The sequence below is a fragment of the Eutrigla gurnardus genome (assembly GCF_963514095.1).
Source record: "Eutrigla gurnardus genome assembly, chromosome: 20".
Taxonomy (NCBI): Eukaryota; Metazoa; Chordata; class Actinopteri; order Perciformes; family Triglidae; genus Eutrigla; species Eutrigla gurnardus.
Genome location: NC_139931.1, coordinates 11,972,284 through 11,991,224, shown reverse-complemented (window position 1 = coordinate 11,991,224; position 18,941 = coordinate 11,972,284). Strand labels below are relative to the sequence as shown.

Genomic DNA, 18,941 nt, shown 5'->3' with positions numbered 1-18,941 from the left:
GTGTGTGTGTGTGTGTGTGTGTGTGTGTGTGTGTGTGTGTGTGTGTGTGTGTGTGTGTGTGTGTGTGTGTGTGTGTGTGTGTGTGTGTGTCTGTCTGTGAAATTCAATTCCGATTTGTTTATGTTTTTGTTTCTTGATCAAAAGAGACCCTCCTCTGTAGTATTGGCTGTGTGGTTTTACATTTACATTTAGGTCATTTAGCAGATGCTTTTGTCCAAAGTGACTTACAAGTACATTTGTCAAAAGAAAGAAACAAAGAAACCACAACATATCATTGCCGATAAAGTAAGAGCTAAAAAATAGTCACCACTGAGGACCAGAACAGAGAAGAGTCTGGACTTTGTTGAGCAACATTTGTTTGATTTCAGCTATGGTGGTACCAGCTGGCCAGCTGAAGTAGAGGAGCGAAGTGCTCACCTCAGGGCGTGAGGTTTGACCAGTGTTTGGAGGTAGATGGGTGCCGTTCAATTGATGGCCCTGAAGGCCAGTGCCATCGTCTTGAATTGGATGCATGCTGCAACAGGGAGCCAGTGGAGGTCACGGAGGAGTGGGGTCAAATGGTAGAATTTGGGTAGATTGAAGATCAGGTGTGCTGCAGCGTTCTGGATATGCTGCAATGGTTTAGTCGCAGAGGCCGGGAGTTCAGCCAGGAGAGAGTTGCAGTCGTCAAGGCGGGAGATGACCAGTGCTTGGACCAGGAGTTGCGTTGCATCCTTTGTGAGGAAGGTCCGAATCCTGCGGATTGTAGAGGGCAAATCTGCAGGATCGGGCCACAGCAGTGGTGTTGGGGGTGCAGGATAGTTAGTCATCCAACATAGAACAGAATTTGGACATTCCATGTGACCTGAAAGGTGCGATTTGATGATGTGAACCAGGTTAGAGCAGAGTCAGTGATGCCAAGTTCAGCCAGGGTGGAGAGGAGGATTTGGTGGTTGAATGTCGAATGCAGCAGACAGGTCGAGGAGAATGAGAACGGAGGAGTGGGATGAGGCTCTGGTGTCTAGCAGGGACTTGGTCACTGTGAGGAGGGCCGTCTCAGTGGAGTGAGCAGTGTGCCAGGCACATTTGAATCCACTATGTGAGTTCTGTTTATAAATATGCTATGGTAGAATGTTATTGTTTCCATGTGTTTTGTGTAAATAGTTGTCCAGTGTTTATGAAGTCAGTGTTATAATATGTTATAGTGTTATTGTGGATGTGATATCATTTACTTGTTTTTGATGTTGACAGTTTTTGACTGTAAATCTTTGGAAAATATTGCACATTTTGTGTTTTTTTTGCATAAAAATTAGGCATTTTTGTATGAAAAAAGGGCCTAAAACATAAAATAATAATACTAAGCTTTATAACTACTGTTAGGTCTGAAATTGTTGAAAAGGTTGATGCAGTGAAAGTGAAAAAAAAATTCATTTATTCATTTTTTATGACACTTTTATGAGAGGGACCCGATTTGGGCCCGAAGTAACAGGTGTAAGTTTTTTGGAAAAACCTCTAATGTCTCCAAAAATAATAATGCATCAAAAACAATGATGTTATCAATTTTTGACCTAGTCAAGGCTGTAATAACTTCATCCCCAATAATCCTCTTTGCACCTCATTTTTGGAAAATATTGCATATTTTGTGTTTTTTTGCATTTAAATTACACATTTTTTGTATGAAAAAAGGGCCTAAAACATAAAATAATAATAATTATTATAATAAGCTTTATATCTATTGTTAGGTCTGAAGTTGTTGAAAAGCTTGATGCAGTGAAAGTGAAAAAAAAAATTCATTCATTCATTTTTTATGACACTTTTATGAGGGGGACCCCATTTGGGCCCGAAAGTAACAGGTGTAAGTTTTTTGTAAAACTCTAATGTCTCCAAAAATAATAATGCATCAAAAACAATGATCTCATCAATTTTTGACCTAGTCAAGGCTGTAATAACTTCATCCCCAATAATCCTCTTTGCACCTCATTTTTGGAAAATATTGCATATTTTGTGTTTTTTTGCATTGAAATTACACATTTTTTGTACGAAAAAAGGGCCTAAAACATAAAATAATAATAATTATCATAATAAGCTTTATATCTATTGTTAGGTCTGAAGTTGTTGAAAAGCTTGATGCATTGAAAGTGAAAAAAAAAATTTATTCACTCATTTTTTATGACACTTTTATGAGGGGGACCCCATTTGGGCCCGAAAGTAACAGGTGTAAGTTTTTTGAAAAAACTCTAATGTCTCCAAAAATAATAATGCATCAAAAACAATGATGTTATCAACTTTTGACCTAGTCAAGGTTGCAATAACTTCATCCCCAATAATCCTCTTTGCACCTAATTTTTGGAAAATATTGCATATTTTGTGCTTTTTGCAATGAAATTAGACATTTTTTGTATGAAAAAAGGGCCTAAAACATAAAATAATAATAATTATTATAATAAGCTTTATATCTATTGTTAGGTCTGAAGTTGTTGAAAAGCTTGATGCAGTGAAAGTGAAAAAAAAAATTCATTCATTCGTTTTTTATGACACTTTTATGAGAGGGACCCCATTTGGGCCCGAAAGTAACAGGTGTAAGTTTTTTGAAAAAACCTTAATGTCTCCAAAAATAATAATGCATAAAAAAAAATGATGTTATCAATTTTTTACCTAGTCAAGGCTCTAATAACTTCATCTCAAATAAGCCTCTTTGCACCTCATTTTTGGAAAATATTGCATATTTTGTGTTTTTCGCATAAAAAGTACACAATATTCGTGTGAGAAAAAGGCTTAAAAACAGAAAAAAAATTTAAAAACTAATAACAAACTTTATATCTAAGGTTAGGTCTGAAGTTTTTGAAAAGGTTTATGCAGTGAAAGTGGATAAAAAAAAAAAGTCTTTTTTTTTTCTTTTTTATGACACTTGTAGTGGCGTGGCCCGTACAGGCCCAAAGGTAGGGAGTGTGCGTAAATTTCCTGAGTGCCCTGAGGGTTAAGAGAGTAGGACCCTCCGTGAAACTCTGCCCAGTACGCCATCCTGGTAGCGGCTGCGATAGTGTCCACCCCGGTACCATACACCATTCAGATTGGAGTGGGCACACATGTGGTACCACCAGCCCCCTTTTTGGTAATGGGCGCAGTTACCTGGTGACATGACAGAGGAACAGGTTTTGTTAACAGGAAAGGTCAGAATTCCAACAGTGTGGTGAAGGCCTTGTTGTTGTGCCATGAGAGGGAGTCCCCAGCATTGCCGTGGTATTGTCCCAACCGCAGTCTGTACCAATCGCTCTCCGGCTCCAGGTGGAAGCTGTCGTACTCAGCAAACACCTGCCGGCCCTGCCAGTCCTCCATAGCAACCCGGAGCTTATACCGGGCCTGTTTAGTGAGCCAGTAGAGGTGTTCCAGGCCGAGCAAATACTCTCCGTCTAGGTTCCCTAAGCCTTGCTGTAACACAACAGCAGACTGATCGATTGATCCGAGGAAAAGCTTGTGTTGTGCAGCAGTGTGTTATTCATTATTATTCTGATTAGAACAAAAAACACAGGCATGCATGGTCCCCACAGGATGAATCCTTAAAGGCTTTGTTAATCCTCTGACTTTTAGGCTTTTAGTTACATATCTCAACTTTTGGATGGGTCGTCCAGAAATTTGGTGCACACGTTCATCATGAGGTCAAAAAACTCTGTCCAATACTTTGATTTATGACTGAAGGCAGCATGGTGGCTGTGAGCATGTGAGAGGAAGCAGGTGGATGGAAGAGGTGAGGTGGGTTTCAGGACGGTCCAGCAGATGTCCAGCTTCAGTACATGGCTGGATAAGATGAATCCTGCTCCGAGCTGGCACTGATGGTATGACTACCGGCTACTGACCAAAAAGATAAAATAACGAGGGAAATACAACGCCCTGGTGTACAAGGAACTGCAGAACAGAAGCAAAAACACCAAACCACAGTTTGTTCCTTGTAACGTAACGGTACAGTCCTCCCCTTGCTCATCCTGTGTCATTCACTGTTATTTTTTTCTATTCATTCAGGAAAACAATTATTCAGAAAATCATTTGGCATAATTTTATTGAAAAGGGCATTGCAAATTGGAAAACATCAGATTTAATACAGAAATTGCAAAATAGGACATTTCAACACAGTACTCAGTCATTATGCAAATGACTCTCAGTCTACAAATGACACTGACTGGCCTCTTATCAACATTTAGACCGTAACAATAAAGTGATAAAAGCTCTACTCGTATAATTTAAAAAAAAGCAATGTTATAATATACCTGCTTTGTCAGAAGGGCAAAGAGTTGCACTTAATTATTCTTTTTTTTTTTCTTTTTTTTTTACAACAGTCTGGTTTGAACCTAGAATCGTACCGGAGGTATCATGTAGGAGTCATTGGAGTCATATTTAAATCATCGGTGGCGTTGCCTGGGACGTAACTATAGCGTCCATGTCTTTTCCAGCGGAGGTGCATAAAGAAGGCCAGGATGAGGAGGAGGAGGAGGAGGAGGAGGAGGATGACCGATAGAATCACCCAAAGGAACGTTAAATGGACGTGGAGGGCTGCAGGCCTCTCTGTAAAACAAACAAGATCAAACAAACATCAACTGAAAGTGTACTTTTCTCTTTTCGGTGCCGTAATGTCATTTTCTGCATTTGCATGTCCACATTAGCGATTCACTGTAAATGGTTCCATAAATGTTCTGCACAATATGCAATACCTGTAACTGTCAGCGTGAAAGATCTCCTCACACTGCCGACTTTATTCGCGGCAACACAGACGTAATAACCGGCGTTGGTAGACGTGGCTCCTATGATGCTCTTCTGGCGCCCCCTGGTGGTCTCCGTCACATTCAACGCAGAAGTGTAATACCAGTGGGCATCAGGAGAAGGGTTGCCCTCAGCGCTGCAGTCAAAGGTCACATTGTCACCCGGATGCACGTTCACCTCCTTGTTGTAAGTCCCATTGAACACAGGGACATCTGTGGAGAGAAGAAATGATATTCTATATTATAATCCCACATCACTTATATCCACTGTCAACAAACAGTGATCAGTGCTCCACGCCAGCGTGATGGTCTGGACAGGCTTTGGCCAGTGGTTTATCTGTAGTTATACATCAGTATACATTAATCAAAACTTGACATTATAGGGTATTTATAATGTAAATAAAACAAGCCTAAATAGCTAAGTAGACAACTCACAGTGAACATCAGCCATGTAAGGTGGTGAGGTCACAGTAGGGATTAGGTCTGGTTGGTCCTTTGTTCCGAGCTGCAGCTGAGCCTCACATCTGTAAAGTGCTCCGTTGTCATCTCTCTCAGGAGTGAATAGTAAGGTAGTCAAGACGTCTGTCGGGGTCTTAGTGATGTCATTAAAAGTCTGTGTGTGGAAAGTTTCATTGTCACGGTACCAGGTCAATTTGAGCTTCTGCACAGGAGCCACACGAGTGATGTTACAGTTCAGCCGGGCCGTTCTGCCCTCCAGCATCGGCCCTTGTTTCAACTGAGAGACCGACACCTCGTCTGGAGTCTCTGCAAATAAAGCAAGGGGAAATAATCAGTAGGAAATAAAGAGAAAAACTAACTAATGATTTTCTTAAAATTGCATAAAAATTGCACAAGAATGTCTTCCATATTTATTTTGCTTTTGAAATGGCACTGATAGTGTGTTATAAAGAAATATTCCACTGTTGTGTCAAACATCTTTGTAGGAGTGAAGACAGAAAATAAAGTATGGTACTCACTATAAAGAATCACCGTTGCCATGTCATAACACTGGGAATTATCTTTCTTATTAATGTAGCACAAAGGTTTTATTTCCCACTCTTCCAAGTTTTCAACTTCCCAGGTGATCACAGAAGTGTCTTCTTGCAGTTTGTCTCCAACTGTAGCCGCCCAGCCCATCCCTACAATATCTGGGGCTGATGTGCTGCAGTTAATGGAAGCTGGATCTCCGAATCTCACCACGATTTCAGCTGGCGTAAATACTATGGGGCAACCTGCCATTCAAAATAAGCAAGCAGAGCTTCATTTTGTTGCACAGTGGGGGAGGGGAAGTCATCAACAGTATCCACAAGTTGACATCAGTGCTACATATTCCATGTCTAAGCTAATGTAAAGGTCAGAAGGATGTAGCGCATACTTTTCTGTGTTGATGGCTCCGGGGTGGTTATAGCTGCAGGGGCTCTTGCCGTTCTCATCACATCAACATGGATTTGCTTAGTCGCGATTCCCAGATAATTGGTAGCTGTGCATTCGTAGGTTGCGCTGGCTTCACAGGTAATGTTGAGATTATTCGTGTCCTCCATCAACTTCACCCCATCGTGTGTCCAATGAAAGGTAGGAGCAGGGTTCCCCTCAGCTTCACAAGTCAGGGTGACAATGTCACCCTCCAACACACGGACATCTTCCGTTTTGTTGTCGAGCTGAGGAGCATCTTAAGACGCAAATCAGGGCTTTTTATTTATTCAAAATGAAAATATTTAAAATGATGATTTCGATGATCAGGTAACTGTTTACTCACAGTGCACAGAAACAATGTGTACGTTGGAACTAACAGGAGGTATTGATCCATTGAGCCCAATGTCCAGCTGAGCCTCACATCTATACTGCACTGCGTCTTCTGCCCTGCTGATGTTGACCGTCAGAGTGGAGGACTCACTTACGGGTCTCCTGGTTGTGTTGCTGAAGGAATCCGTCCTGATGGTCTCATTGCCTCTGTACCACCTCACAGTGAGGTTTTGAACAGGAGCAACATCGGGGACATCACACTGCAGCTCGTACGGCGTCCCTTCCACCGCTCCATACTTTATAGGGAACAAGGTGACCATTTCTGTATTCTCTATCAAAACAAATTTAGATATGGATTATTGTTTTTGCATGTTTTTCCCCCATTACATAATATTGATTTGAAATGGCACTTACTGTATATGGTGATGTCAAGGCTTTTGCTGCATTCATGAGTTTCATCCAGCCTTATTATGCACTTTGCCATTACATCCCAGTCTGACAGTGGGACTTGCCATTTGATAAAACCACTTTCCTTTTCCTCTGGAGAGGTTGTGTTTCCAACAACCCACCACATCCCATAATAATACTCCGGATCCTTCAACATGCTGGAACAGTTTACCAACACCACCGCTCCATATTCTTCTACAACCTTAGGCGGGTCCAGGCTGAGCTCATCTGAGCATCTACTGTCTGCATCTGTTGATAGACAGTGGTAATGCCTTTATTGAACTTTGCTGCACTCTAGTGGCTCACATCGCCATGCGTCGGCTCACAGTACTCGATCATGTTTCCAGAAATTACAGTGCTGCATCCGTGTTCAAACTTCACCATTGTAAAAAATAGATAAATAAGCATGATCGTATAATGGTCATGCTAAAAAATATATGATTTTTCTCATGCTTTTTATTTTAAAATGGACTCCATCCACCACACCCAACACAGCATGTGGTTTGCACAAGTCAACTGTCAGAGTTGAGCTTTTTTTTTTACCACAAACAGAAACCCACAACCCTGCGCACACTTAGTATCTCACAAATTCTATTTTAAAGAAGTCATACATTATTTCACTTTATTCTTTAAATTAGTCAAAGGCTTGACTTATTTTAGATTATCCTTTAGAGCACCTCACTCAAAGGGAATTCATTATTGTATAATATTGATTACACTGAGAAGAAAATCGTGAACAAACTTAAAATAATTACTTTAAATTGGTTACACTCAAAATAATGATGTTGATTAATACAATACAGTTGAGATTGAGTTGAAAAAAAAACACTATTTACCACAAGTTACCACTTGAAGTAATAATTTAAGTACATTAATTCAGTGTATGGAGTATAGATTGTTCAGTTTCTTTGTCACCGTCGCTGGTAGGATGCGGAGCTATTGAATCTATTAGCGAGCTGGAAACATTCTCACACAGAGAGTCATTATCACTCACCACACAGTGAAAACATTAGCAAGAGGAGGCCCATCATCCTGAGAGGCAGCATGCTGGCTGTGAGCATGTGAGAGGAAGCAGATGGATGGAAGAGGTGAGGTGGGTTTCAGGACAGTCCAGCAGATGTCCAGCTTCAGTACATGGCTGGATAAGATGAATCCTGCTCAGAGCTGGCACTGATGGTATGACTACTGGCTACTGACCAAAAAGATCAAATAACGAGGGAAATACAACGCCCTGGTGTACAAGGAACTGCAGAACGGAAGCAAAAACACCAAACCACAGTTTGTTCCTTGTAACGTAACGGTACAGTCCTCCCCTTGCTCATCCTGTGTCACCATTCACTGTTATTTTTTTCTATTCATTCAGGAAAACAATTATTCCGAAAATAATTTGGGAGAATTTTATTGAAAAGTGCATTGCAAATTGGAAAACATCAAATTTAATACAGAAATTGCAAAATAGGACATTTCAACACAGTACTCAGTCATTATGCAATGACTCTCAGACTACAAATGACACTGACTGGCCTCTTATCAACATTTAGAGACAGTGTTTATTATTAAACAGACACACTGGCTAAACACGTTACTGGGATAACACTGAAACATAGTCTTTATATACATGTGTCTTTACCAGTTCTTCGGTGCATTTTCTTTCTCACATATCCATAATGTAACCGTTATGTGGGTTTGATCATCATGGAAACTCGTTTAACCCTCGGGGCACTTTGGGGGACCGTTTGGGTACTTTTGATTTTTGATTATCAATATCTTTGTCAGTTTAACGCCTACCTTTCTGAAACTTTTCCAAGGATTGTCTTTTAATTTTTAAAACATTTTTTTTTTCATCCACTTGATTGCAAGATGTATAGAATATACCATAAAAAAATTCCCACACCTGCCACCTTCGGGACCGTGGCGGGCCCCATTAACTCCCATTATAAAACCATAAAATTTGCTTTTTTTGACATACTGTGAAACTGTCATTTTTTTCTCTAAAGCCAGCATCAATGTGACTTCCCAAGCCTCTCCCTTCAAAATAACAGAAAAAAAGGTTTGAGATGTGCTGACTTCCTCAAACCACTGGGGGCAGTAGAGCTAACCACACACAGTTTCAATGGAGAGGACTGGTTGTCTTATCCTGCAGAATGCATGACAGTGAAGAGGCTGAAATCCACAAAAATGGTCTTAGTGTGTTGGAATTAATATAAAAGAGTGGTGTGAATGTGTTTGAGAATAAATTGTGTGTGTGTGTGTGTGTGTGTGTGTGTGTGTGTGTGTGTGTCTGTGTGTGTGTTTGTGAAAATGAGCTCTTCACAGGCAAATAGAGATTTGTGCATGTCTTTAATTCTTGATCAAAAGAGAGACTCCCCTGCACTGTTGGCTGTGTGGTACAAAATATCATTGCTGTTGCTTCTCTGAAGTCTGCACAAATAGTTTGCAGCCTGGTCAGACTGGTCATTTGTCCAACAGACAGCAGACAGTCATGAGGAGCAGCCTGAGATCAGAGCACAGTGTCACAATAGGAGCCTAGTTCGTATTCTGTAAAATGCATGACCAGAACGGCTCAAATATGGTTTGGGTGTGTTGGGATTGATATAAAAGAGTGGTCTGAATGTGATTGAGTGTGTGTGTGTGTGTGTGTGTGTGTGTGTGTGTGTGTGTGTGTGTGTGTGTGTGTGTGTGTGTGTGTGTGTGTGTGTGTGTGTGTGTGTGTGTGTGTGTGTGTGTGTGTCTGTCTGTGAAATTCAATTCCGATTTGTTTATGTTTTTGTTTCTTGATCAAAAGAGACCCTCCTCTGTAGTATTGGCTGTGTGGTTTTACATTTACATTTAGGTCATTTAGCAGATGCTTTTGTCCAAAGTGACTTACAAGTACATTTGTCAAAAGAAAGAAAGAAAGAAACCACAACATATCATTGCCGATAAAGTAAGAGCTAAAAAATAGTCACCACTGAGGACCAGAACAGAGAAGAGTCTGGACTTTGTTGAGCAACATTTGTTTGATTTCAGCGATGGTACCAGCTGGCCAGCTGAAGTAGAGGAGCGAAGTGCTCACCTCAGGGCGTGAGGTTTGACCAGTGTTTGGAGGTAGATGGGTGCCGTTCAATTGATGGCCCTGAAGGCCAGTGCCATCGTCTTGAATTGGATGCATGCTGCAACAGGGAGCCAGTGGAGGTCACGGAGGAGTGGGGTCAAATGGTAGAATTTGGGTAGATTGAAGATCAGGTGTGCTGCAGCGTTCTGGATATGCTGCAATGGTTTAGTCGCAGAGGCCGGGAGTTCAGCCAGGAGAGAGTTGCAGTCGTCAAGGCGGGAGATGACCAGTGCTTGGACCAGGAGTTGCGTTGCATCCTTTGTGAGGAAGGTCCTGCGGATTGTAGAGGGCAAATCTGCAGGATCGGGCCACAGCAGTGATGTTGGGGGTGCAGGATAGTTAGTCATCCAACATAGAACAGAATTTGGACATTCCATGTGACCTGAAAGGTGCGATTTGATGATGTGAACCAGGTTAGAGCAGAGTCAGTGATGCCAAGTTCAGCCAGGGTGGAGAGGAGGATTTGGTGGTTGAATGTCGAATGCAGCAGACAGGTCGAGGAGAATGGGAACGGAGGAGTGGGATGAGGCTCTGGTGTCTAGCAGGGACTTGGTCACTGTGAGGAGGGCCGTCTCAGTGGAGTGAGCAGTGTGCCAGGCACATTTGAATCCACTATGTGAGTTCTGTTTATAAATATGCTATGGTAGAATGTTATTGTTTCCATGTGTTTTGTGTAAATAGTTGTCCAGTGTTTATGAAGTCAGTGTTATAATATGTTAGTGTTATTGTGGATGTGATATCTTTTACTTGTTTTTGATGTTGACAGTTTTTGACTGTAAATCTTTGGAAAATATTGCACATTTTGTGTTTTTTTTGCATAAAAATTAGGCATTTTTGTATGAAAAAAGGGCCTAAAACATAAAATAATAATACTAAGCTTTATAACTACTGTTAGGTCTGAAATTGTTGAAAAGGTTGATGCAGTGAAAGTGAAAAAAAAAAAAATGTATTCATTTTTTATGACACTTTTATGAGAGGGACCCGATTTGGGCCCGAAGTAACAGGTGTAAGTTTTTTGGAAAAACCTCTAATGTCTCCAAAAATAATAATGCATCAAAAACAATGATGTTATCAATTTTTGACCTAGTCAAGGCTGTAATAACTTCATCCCCAATAATCCTCTTTGCACCTCATTTTTGGAAAATATTGCATATTTTGTGTTTTTTTGCATTTAAATTACACATTTTTTGTATGAAAAAAGGGCCTAAAACATAAAATAATAATAACTATTATAATAAGCTTTATATCTATTGTTAGGTCTGAAGTTGTTGAAAAGCTTGATGCAGTGAAAGTGAAAAAAAAAATTCATTCATTCATTTTTTATGACACTTTTATGAGGGGGACCCCATTTGGGCCCGAAAGTAACAGGTGTAAGTTTTTTGTAAAACTCTAATGTCTCCAAAAATAATAATGCATCAAAAACAATGATCTCATCAATTTTTGACCTAGTCAAGGCTGTAATAACTTCATCCCCAATAATCCTCTTTGCACCTCATTTTTGGAAAATATTGCATATTTTGTGTTTTTTGCATTGAAATTACACATTTTTTGTACGAAAAAAGGGCCTAAAACATAAAATAATAATAATTATCATAATAAGCTTTATATCTATTGTTGGGTCTGAAGTTGTTGAAAAGCTTGATGCATTGAAAGTGAAAAAAAGTTCACTCATTTTTTATGACACTTTTATGAGGGGGACCCCATTTGGGCCCGAAAGTAACAGGTGTAAGTTTTTTGAAAAAACTCTAATGTCTCCAAAAATAATAATGCATCAAAAACAATGATGTTATCAACTTTTGACCTAGTCAAGGCTGCAATAACTTCATCCCCAATAATCCTCTTTGCACCTAATTTTTGGAAAATATTGCATATTTTGTGCTTTTTGCATTGAAATTAGACATTTTTTGTATATAAAAAGGGCCTAAAACATAAAATAATAATAATTATTATAATAAGCTTTATATCTATTGTTAGGTCTGAAGTTGTTGAAAAGCTTGATGCAGTGAAAGTGAAAAAAAAAATTAATTCATTCGTTTTTTATGACAATTTTATGAGAGGGACCCCATTTGGGCCCGAAAGTAACAGGTGTAAGTTTTTTGAAAAAACCTTAATGTCTCCAAAAATAATAATGCATCAAAAAAAATGATGTTATCAATTTTTTACCTAGTCAAGGCTGTAATAACTTCATCTCAAATAAGCCTCTTTGCACCTCATTTTTGGAAAATATTGCATATTTTGTGTTTTTCGCATAAAAAGTACACAATATTCGTGTGAGAAAAAGGCTTAAAAACAGAATAAAAAATTTTAAACTAATAACAAACTTTATATCTAAGGTTAGGTCTGAAGTTGTTGAAAAGGTTTATGCAGTGAAAGTGGAAAAAAAAAAAGTCTTTTTTTTTTCTTTTTTATGACACTTGTAGTGGCGTGGCCCGTACAGGCCCAAAGGTAGTGAGTGTGCGTAAATTTCCTGAGTGCCCCGAGGGTTAAGAGAGTAGGACCCTCCGTGAAACTCTGCCCAGTACGCCATCCTGGTAGCGGCTGCGATAGTGTCCACCCCGGTACCATACACCATTCGGATTGGAGTGGGCACACATGTGGTACCACCAGCCCCCTTTTTGGTAATGGGCGCAGTTACCTGGTGACATGACAGAGGAACAGGTTTTGTTAACAGGAAAGGTCAGAATTCCAACAGTGTGGTGAAGGCCTTGTTGTTGTGCCATGAGAGGGAGTCCCCAGCATTGCCGTGGTATTGTCCCAACCGCAGTCTGTACCTATCGCTCTCCGGCTCCAGGTGGAAGCTGTCGTACTCAGCAAACACCTGCCGGCCCTGCCAGTCCTCCATAGCAACCCGGAGCTTATACCGGGCCTGTTTAGTGAGCCAGTAGAGGTGTTCCAGGCCGAGCAAATACTCTCCGTCTAGGTTCCCTAAGCCTTGCTGTAACACAACAGCAGACTGATCGATTGATCCGAGGAAAAGCTTGTGTTGTGCAGCAGGTCAAAGTTTTCACTTGTCCTGCGAAATATTTTATTCATTATTATTCTGATTAGAACAAAAAACACAGGCATGCATGGTCCCCACAGGATGAATCCTTAAAGGCTTTGTTAATCCTCTGACTTTTAGGCTTTTAGTTCAACTTTTGGATGGGTCGTCCAGAAATTTGGTGCACACGTTCATCATGAGGTCAAAAAACTCTGTCCAATACTTTGATTTATGACTGAAGGCAGCATGGTGGCTGTGAGCATGTGAGAGGAAGCAGGTGGATGGAAGAGGTGAGGTGGGTTTCAGGACGGTCCAGCAGATGTCCAGCTTCAGTACATGGCTGGATAAGATGAATCCTGCTCCGAGCTGGCACTGATGGTATGACTACCGGCTACTGACCAAAAAGATAAAATAACGAGGGAAATACAACGCCCTGGTGTACAAGGAACTGCAGAACAGAAGCAAAAACACCAAACCACAGTTTGTTCCTTGTAACGTAACGGTACAGTCCTCCCCTTGCTCATCCTGTGTCATTCACTGTTATTTTTTTCTATTCATTCAGGAAAACAATTATTCAGAAAATCATTTGGCAGAATTTTATTGAAAAGGGCATTGCAAATTGGAAAACATCAGATTTAATACAGAAATTGCAAAATAGGACATTTCAACACAGTACTCAGTCATTATGCAAATGACTCTCAGTCTACAAATGACACTGACTGGCCTCTTATCAACATTTAGACCGTAACAATAAAGTGATAAAAGCTCTACTCGTATAATTTTAAAAAAAGCAATGTTATAATATACCTGCTTTGTCAGAAGGGCAAAGAGTTGCACTTAATTATTCTTTTTTTTTTTCTTTTTTTTTTACAACAGTCTGGTTTGAACCTAGAATCGTACCGGAGTTATCATGTAGGAGTCATTGGAGTCATATTTAAATCATCGGTGGCGTTGCCTGGGACGTAACTATAGCGTCCATGTCTTTTCCAGCGGAGGTGCATAAAGAAGGCCAGGATGAGGAGGAGGAGGAGGAGGAGGATGACCGATAGAATCACCCAAAGGAACGTTAAATGGACGTGGAGGGCTGCAGGCCTCTCTGTAAAACAAACAAGATCAAACAAACATCAACTGAAAGTGTACTTTTCTCTTTTCGGTGCCATAATGTCATTTTCTGCATTTGCATGTCCACATTAGCGATTCACTGTAAATGGTTCCATAAGTGTTCTGCACAATATGCAATACCTGTTACTGTCAGCGTGAAAGATCTCCTCACACTGCCGACTTTATTCGCGGCAACACAGGCGTAATAACCGGCGTTGGTAGACGTGGCTCCTATGATGCTCTTCTGGCGCCCCCTGGTGGTCTCCGTCACATTCAACGCAGAAGTGTAATACCAGTGGACATCAGGAGAAGGGTTGCCCTCAGCGCTGCAGTCAAAGTTCACATTATCACCCGCATGCACGTTCACCTCCTTGTTGTAAGTCCCATTGAACACAGGGACATCTGTGGAGAGAAGAAATTATATTCTATATTATAATCCCACATCACTTATATCCACTGTCAACAAACAGTGATCAGTGCTCCACGCCAGCGTGATGGTCTGGACAGGCTTTGGCCAGTGGTTTATCTGTAGTTATACATCAGTATACATTAATCAAAACTTGACAGGTATTTATAATGGAAATAAAACAAGCATAAATAGCTAAGTAGACAACTCACAGTGAACATCAGCCATGTAAGGTGGTGAGGTCACAGTAGGGATTAGGTCTGGTTGGTCCTTTGTTCCGAGCTGCAGCTGAGCCTCACATCTGTAAAGTGCTCCGTTGTCATCTCTCTCAGGAGTGAATACTAAGGTAGTCAAGACGTCTGTCGGGGTCTTAGTGATGTCATTAAAAGTCTGTGTGTGGAAAGTTTCATTGTCGCGGTACCAGGTCACTTTGAGCTTCTGCACAGGAGCCACACGAGTGATGTTACAGTTCAGCCGAGCCGTTCTGCCCTCCAGCATCGGCCCTTGTTTCAACTGAGAGACCGACACCTCGTCTGGAGTCTCTGCAAATAAAGCAAGGGGAAATAATCAGTAGGAAATAAAGAGAAAAACTAACTAATGATTTTCTTAAAATTGCATAAAAATTGCACAAGAATGTCTTCCATATTTATTTTGCTTTTGAAATGGCACTGATAGTGTGTTATAAAGAAATATTCCACTGTTGTGTCAAACATCTTTGTAGGAGTGAAGACAGAAAATAAAGTATGGTACTCACTATAAAGAATCACCGTTGCCATGTCATAACACTGGGAATTATCTTTCTTATTAATGTAGCACAAAGGTTTTATTTCCCACTCTTCCAAGTTTTCAACTTCCCAGGTGATCACAGAAGTGTCTTCTTGCAGTTTGTCTCCAACTGTAGCCGCCCAGCCCATCACTACAATATCTGGGGCTGATGTGCTGCAGTTAATGGAAGCTGGATCTCCGAATCTCACCACGATTTCAGCTGGCGTAAATACTATGGGGCAACCTGCCATTCAAAATAAGCAAGCAGAGCTTCATTTTGTTGCACAGTGGGGGAGGGGAAGTCATCAACAGTATCCACAAGTTGACATCAGTGCTACATATTCCATGTCTAAGCTAATGTAAAGGTCAGAAGGATGTAGAGCATACTTTTCTGTGTTGATGGCTCCGGGGTGGTTATAGCTGCAGGGGCTCTTGCCGTTCTCATCACATCAACATGGATTTGCTTAGTCGCGATTCCCAGATAATTGGTAGCTGTGCATTCGTAGGTTGCGCTGGCTTCACAGGTAATGTTGAGATTATTCGTGTCCTCCATCAACTTGACCCCATCGTGTGTCCAATGAAAGGTAGGAGCAGGGTTCCCCTCAGCTTCACAAGTCAGGGTGACAGTGTCACCCTCAAACACACGGACATCTTCCGTTTTGTTCTCGAGCTCAGGAGCATCTGAAGACGCAAATCAGGGCTTTTTATTTATTCAAAATGAAAATATTTAAAATTATGATTTCGATGATCAGGTAACTGTTTACTCACAGTGCACAGAAACAATGTGTACGTCGGAACTAACAGGAGGTATTGATCCATTGAGCCCAATGTCCAGCTGAGCCTCACATCTATACTGCACTGCATCTTCTGCCCTGCTGATGTTGACCGTCAGAGTGGAGGACTCACTTACGGGTCTCCTGGTTGTGTTGCTGAAGGAATCCGTCCTGATGGTCTCATTGCCTCTGTACCACCTCACAGTGAGGTTTTGAACAGGAGCAACATCGGGGACATCACACTGCAGCTCGTACGGCGTCCCTTCCACCGCTCCATACTTTATAGGGAACAAGGTGACCATTTCTGTATTCTCTATCAAAACAAATTTAGATATGGATTATTGTTTTTGCATGTTTTTCCCCAATTACATAATATTGATTTGAAATGGCACTTACTGTATATGGTGATGTCAAGGCTTTTGCTGCATTCATGAGTTTCATTCAGCCTTATTATGCACTTTGCCATTACATCCCAGTCTGACAGTGGGACTTGCCCTTCGATAAAACCACTTTCCTTTTCCTCTGGAGAGGTTGTGTTTCCAACAACCCACCACATCCCATAATGATCCTCCGGATCCTTCAACATGCTGGAACAGTTTACCAACACCACCGCTCCATATTCTTCTACAACCTCAGGCGGGTCCAGGCTGAGCTCATCTGAGCATCTACTGTCTGCATCTGTTGATAGACAGTGGTAATGCCTTTATTGAACTTTGCTGCACTCTAGTGGCTCACATCGCCATGCGTCGTGTTGTGGAAAAATGAATCTGCCCAATAAAGATCAACAACCAGGATCTGCTTTTTCTCCGAGGTTTATTCCACTAAGTATTCTCATCTGCAGAGGAGGGACTGGTCACCCCTGCCTTCTGATGCAAAGGTTCAGACTCAGCAGGAACGACCCTGAGTCCAAAAACAATCTCCCTTTTAAGGAGGAGGAACCAAAGGACGGATCATGTCCTATCTTACAAAGACAAGATGTACAGGCAAGGTCAAGATTTACAGAACACAGGCGTCATAGTCCTGAAATTATCTTATGTCAATGTGGCACTCATGTTTAAGAGGGGCCGTCTGGGACATAATTCAGAATTACCTCTCACACACACATGTGAAATGCTCTCATATACACTACTGAAACACTCTCACATAAACAACTGAAAAAGTATTTGCTCACACACACTACTGAAACGCTCTCACACACACTACTGAAACGCTCTCACACACACTACTGAAACGCTCTCACACACACTACTAAAACGCTCTCACACACACTACTAAAACGCTCTCATACATACAAGTAAAACACTCTCACACACACTACTCAAACGCTCTCACACACACTACTAAAACGCTCTCATACATACAAGTAAAACACTCTCACACACACTACTCAAACGCTCTCACACACACTACTAAAACGCTCTCATATAACCAAGTAAAATCCTCTTACAAATTAAAGTGAAGTAGTGTGTACGAGAGCATTTTAGTAGTGTATGTGAGAGTGTTTTACTTGTATATATGAGAGCGTTTTAGCAGTGTGTGTGAGAGCGTTTTAGTAGTGTGTGTGAGAGCGTTTTAGTAGTATGTGTGAGAGCGTTTTAGTAGTGTGTGTGAGAGCGTTTTACTTGTATGTATGAGAGCGATTTAGTAGTGTGTTTGAGAGCGTTTTAGTAGTGTGTATGAGAGCGTTTCAGTAGTGTGTGTGAGAGCGTTTCAGTAGTGTGTGTGAGAGCGTTTCAGTAGTGTGTGTGAGCAAATACTTTTTCAGTTGTTTATGTGAGAGTGTTTCAGTAGTGTATATGAGAGCATTTCACATGTGTGTGTGAGAGGTAATTCTGAATTATGTCCCTGACGGCCCCTCATACATGTTCATATCATCTACAAACTATGCTATGACGCATTCATTTTCGTCATAGCATAACAGTCAGATGAGGAGATGCGGATCGAGTCAGCCTGACAAATATTCTGATTATAAAGTACAAACATCCAAAATTCCCATTACAGTCGGCTCACAGTACTCGATCATGTTTCCAGAAATTACAGTGCTGCATCCGTGTTCAAACTTCACCATTGTAAAAAATAGATAAATAAGCATGATCATACAATGGTCATGCTAAAAAATATATGATTTTTCTCATGCTTTTTATTTTAAAATGGACTCCATCCACCACACCCAACACAGCATGTGGTTTGCACAAGTCAACTGTCACAGTGGAGGTTTATTTTGACCACAAACAGAAACCCACAACCCCGTGCACACTTAGTATCTCACAAATTCTATTTTAAAGAAGTCATACATTATTTAACTTTATTCTTTAAATTAGTCAAAGGCTTGACTTATTTTAGATTATCCTTTAGAGCACCTCACTCAAAGGGAATTCATTATTGTATAATATTGATTCCACTGAGAAGAAAATCGTGAACAAACTTAAAATAATTACTTAAATTGGTTACACTCAAAATAATGATGTTGATTAATACAATACAGTTGAGCTTGAGTTGAAAAAAAAACACTTTTTACCACAAGTTACCACTTGAAGTAATAATTTAAGTACATTAATTCAGTGTATCGAGTATAGATTGTTCAGTTTCTTTGTCACCGTCGCTGGTAGGATGCGGAGCTATTGAATCTATTAGCGAGCTGGAAACATTCTCACACAGAAAGTCATTTTCACTCACCACACAGTGAAAACATGAGCAAGAGGAGGCCCATCATCCTGAGAGGCAGCATGCTGGCTGTGAGCATGTGAGAGGAAGCAGGTGGATGGAAGAGGTGAGGTGGGTTTCAGGACGGTCCAGCAGATGTCCAGCTTCAGTAAATGGCTGGATAAGATGAATCCTGCTCCGAGCTGGCACTGATGGTATGACTACTGGCTACTGACCAAAAAGATAAAATAACTAGGGA

General features: G+C 40.8%; 1 protein-coding gene across 1 annotated transcript; it reads right to left on the bottom strand.

The window, feature by feature from the left end:
- Positions 1–4,016: 4,016 nt before the first annotated feature.
- LOC311031466 (hemicentin-1-like) lies at positions 4,017–18,911 on the bottom strand. Its single transcript, XM_084037771.1, has 17 exons — positions 18,716–18,911; positions 16,436–16,717; positions 16,035–16,352; positions 15,654–15,947; positions 15,256–15,510; positions 14,714–15,043; positions 14,237–14,497; positions 13,915–14,090; positions 12,705–12,949; positions 7,915–8,021; positions 6,888–7,169; positions 6,487–6,804; positions 6,106–6,399; positions 5,708–5,962; positions 5,166–5,495; positions 4,683–4,943; positions 4,017–4,536 (listed from the first exon to the last, which is right to left on the bottom strand). The coding sequence occupies exons 1-17, from the start codon at positions 18,780–18,782 to the stop codon at positions 4,343–4,345; spliced, it is 4,269 nt and encodes a 1,422-aa protein (XP_083893897.1). The 5' UTR covers positions 18,783–18,911; the 3' UTR covers positions 4,017–4,342.
- Between the last annotated feature and the right edge of the window lie 30 nt (positions 18,912–18,941).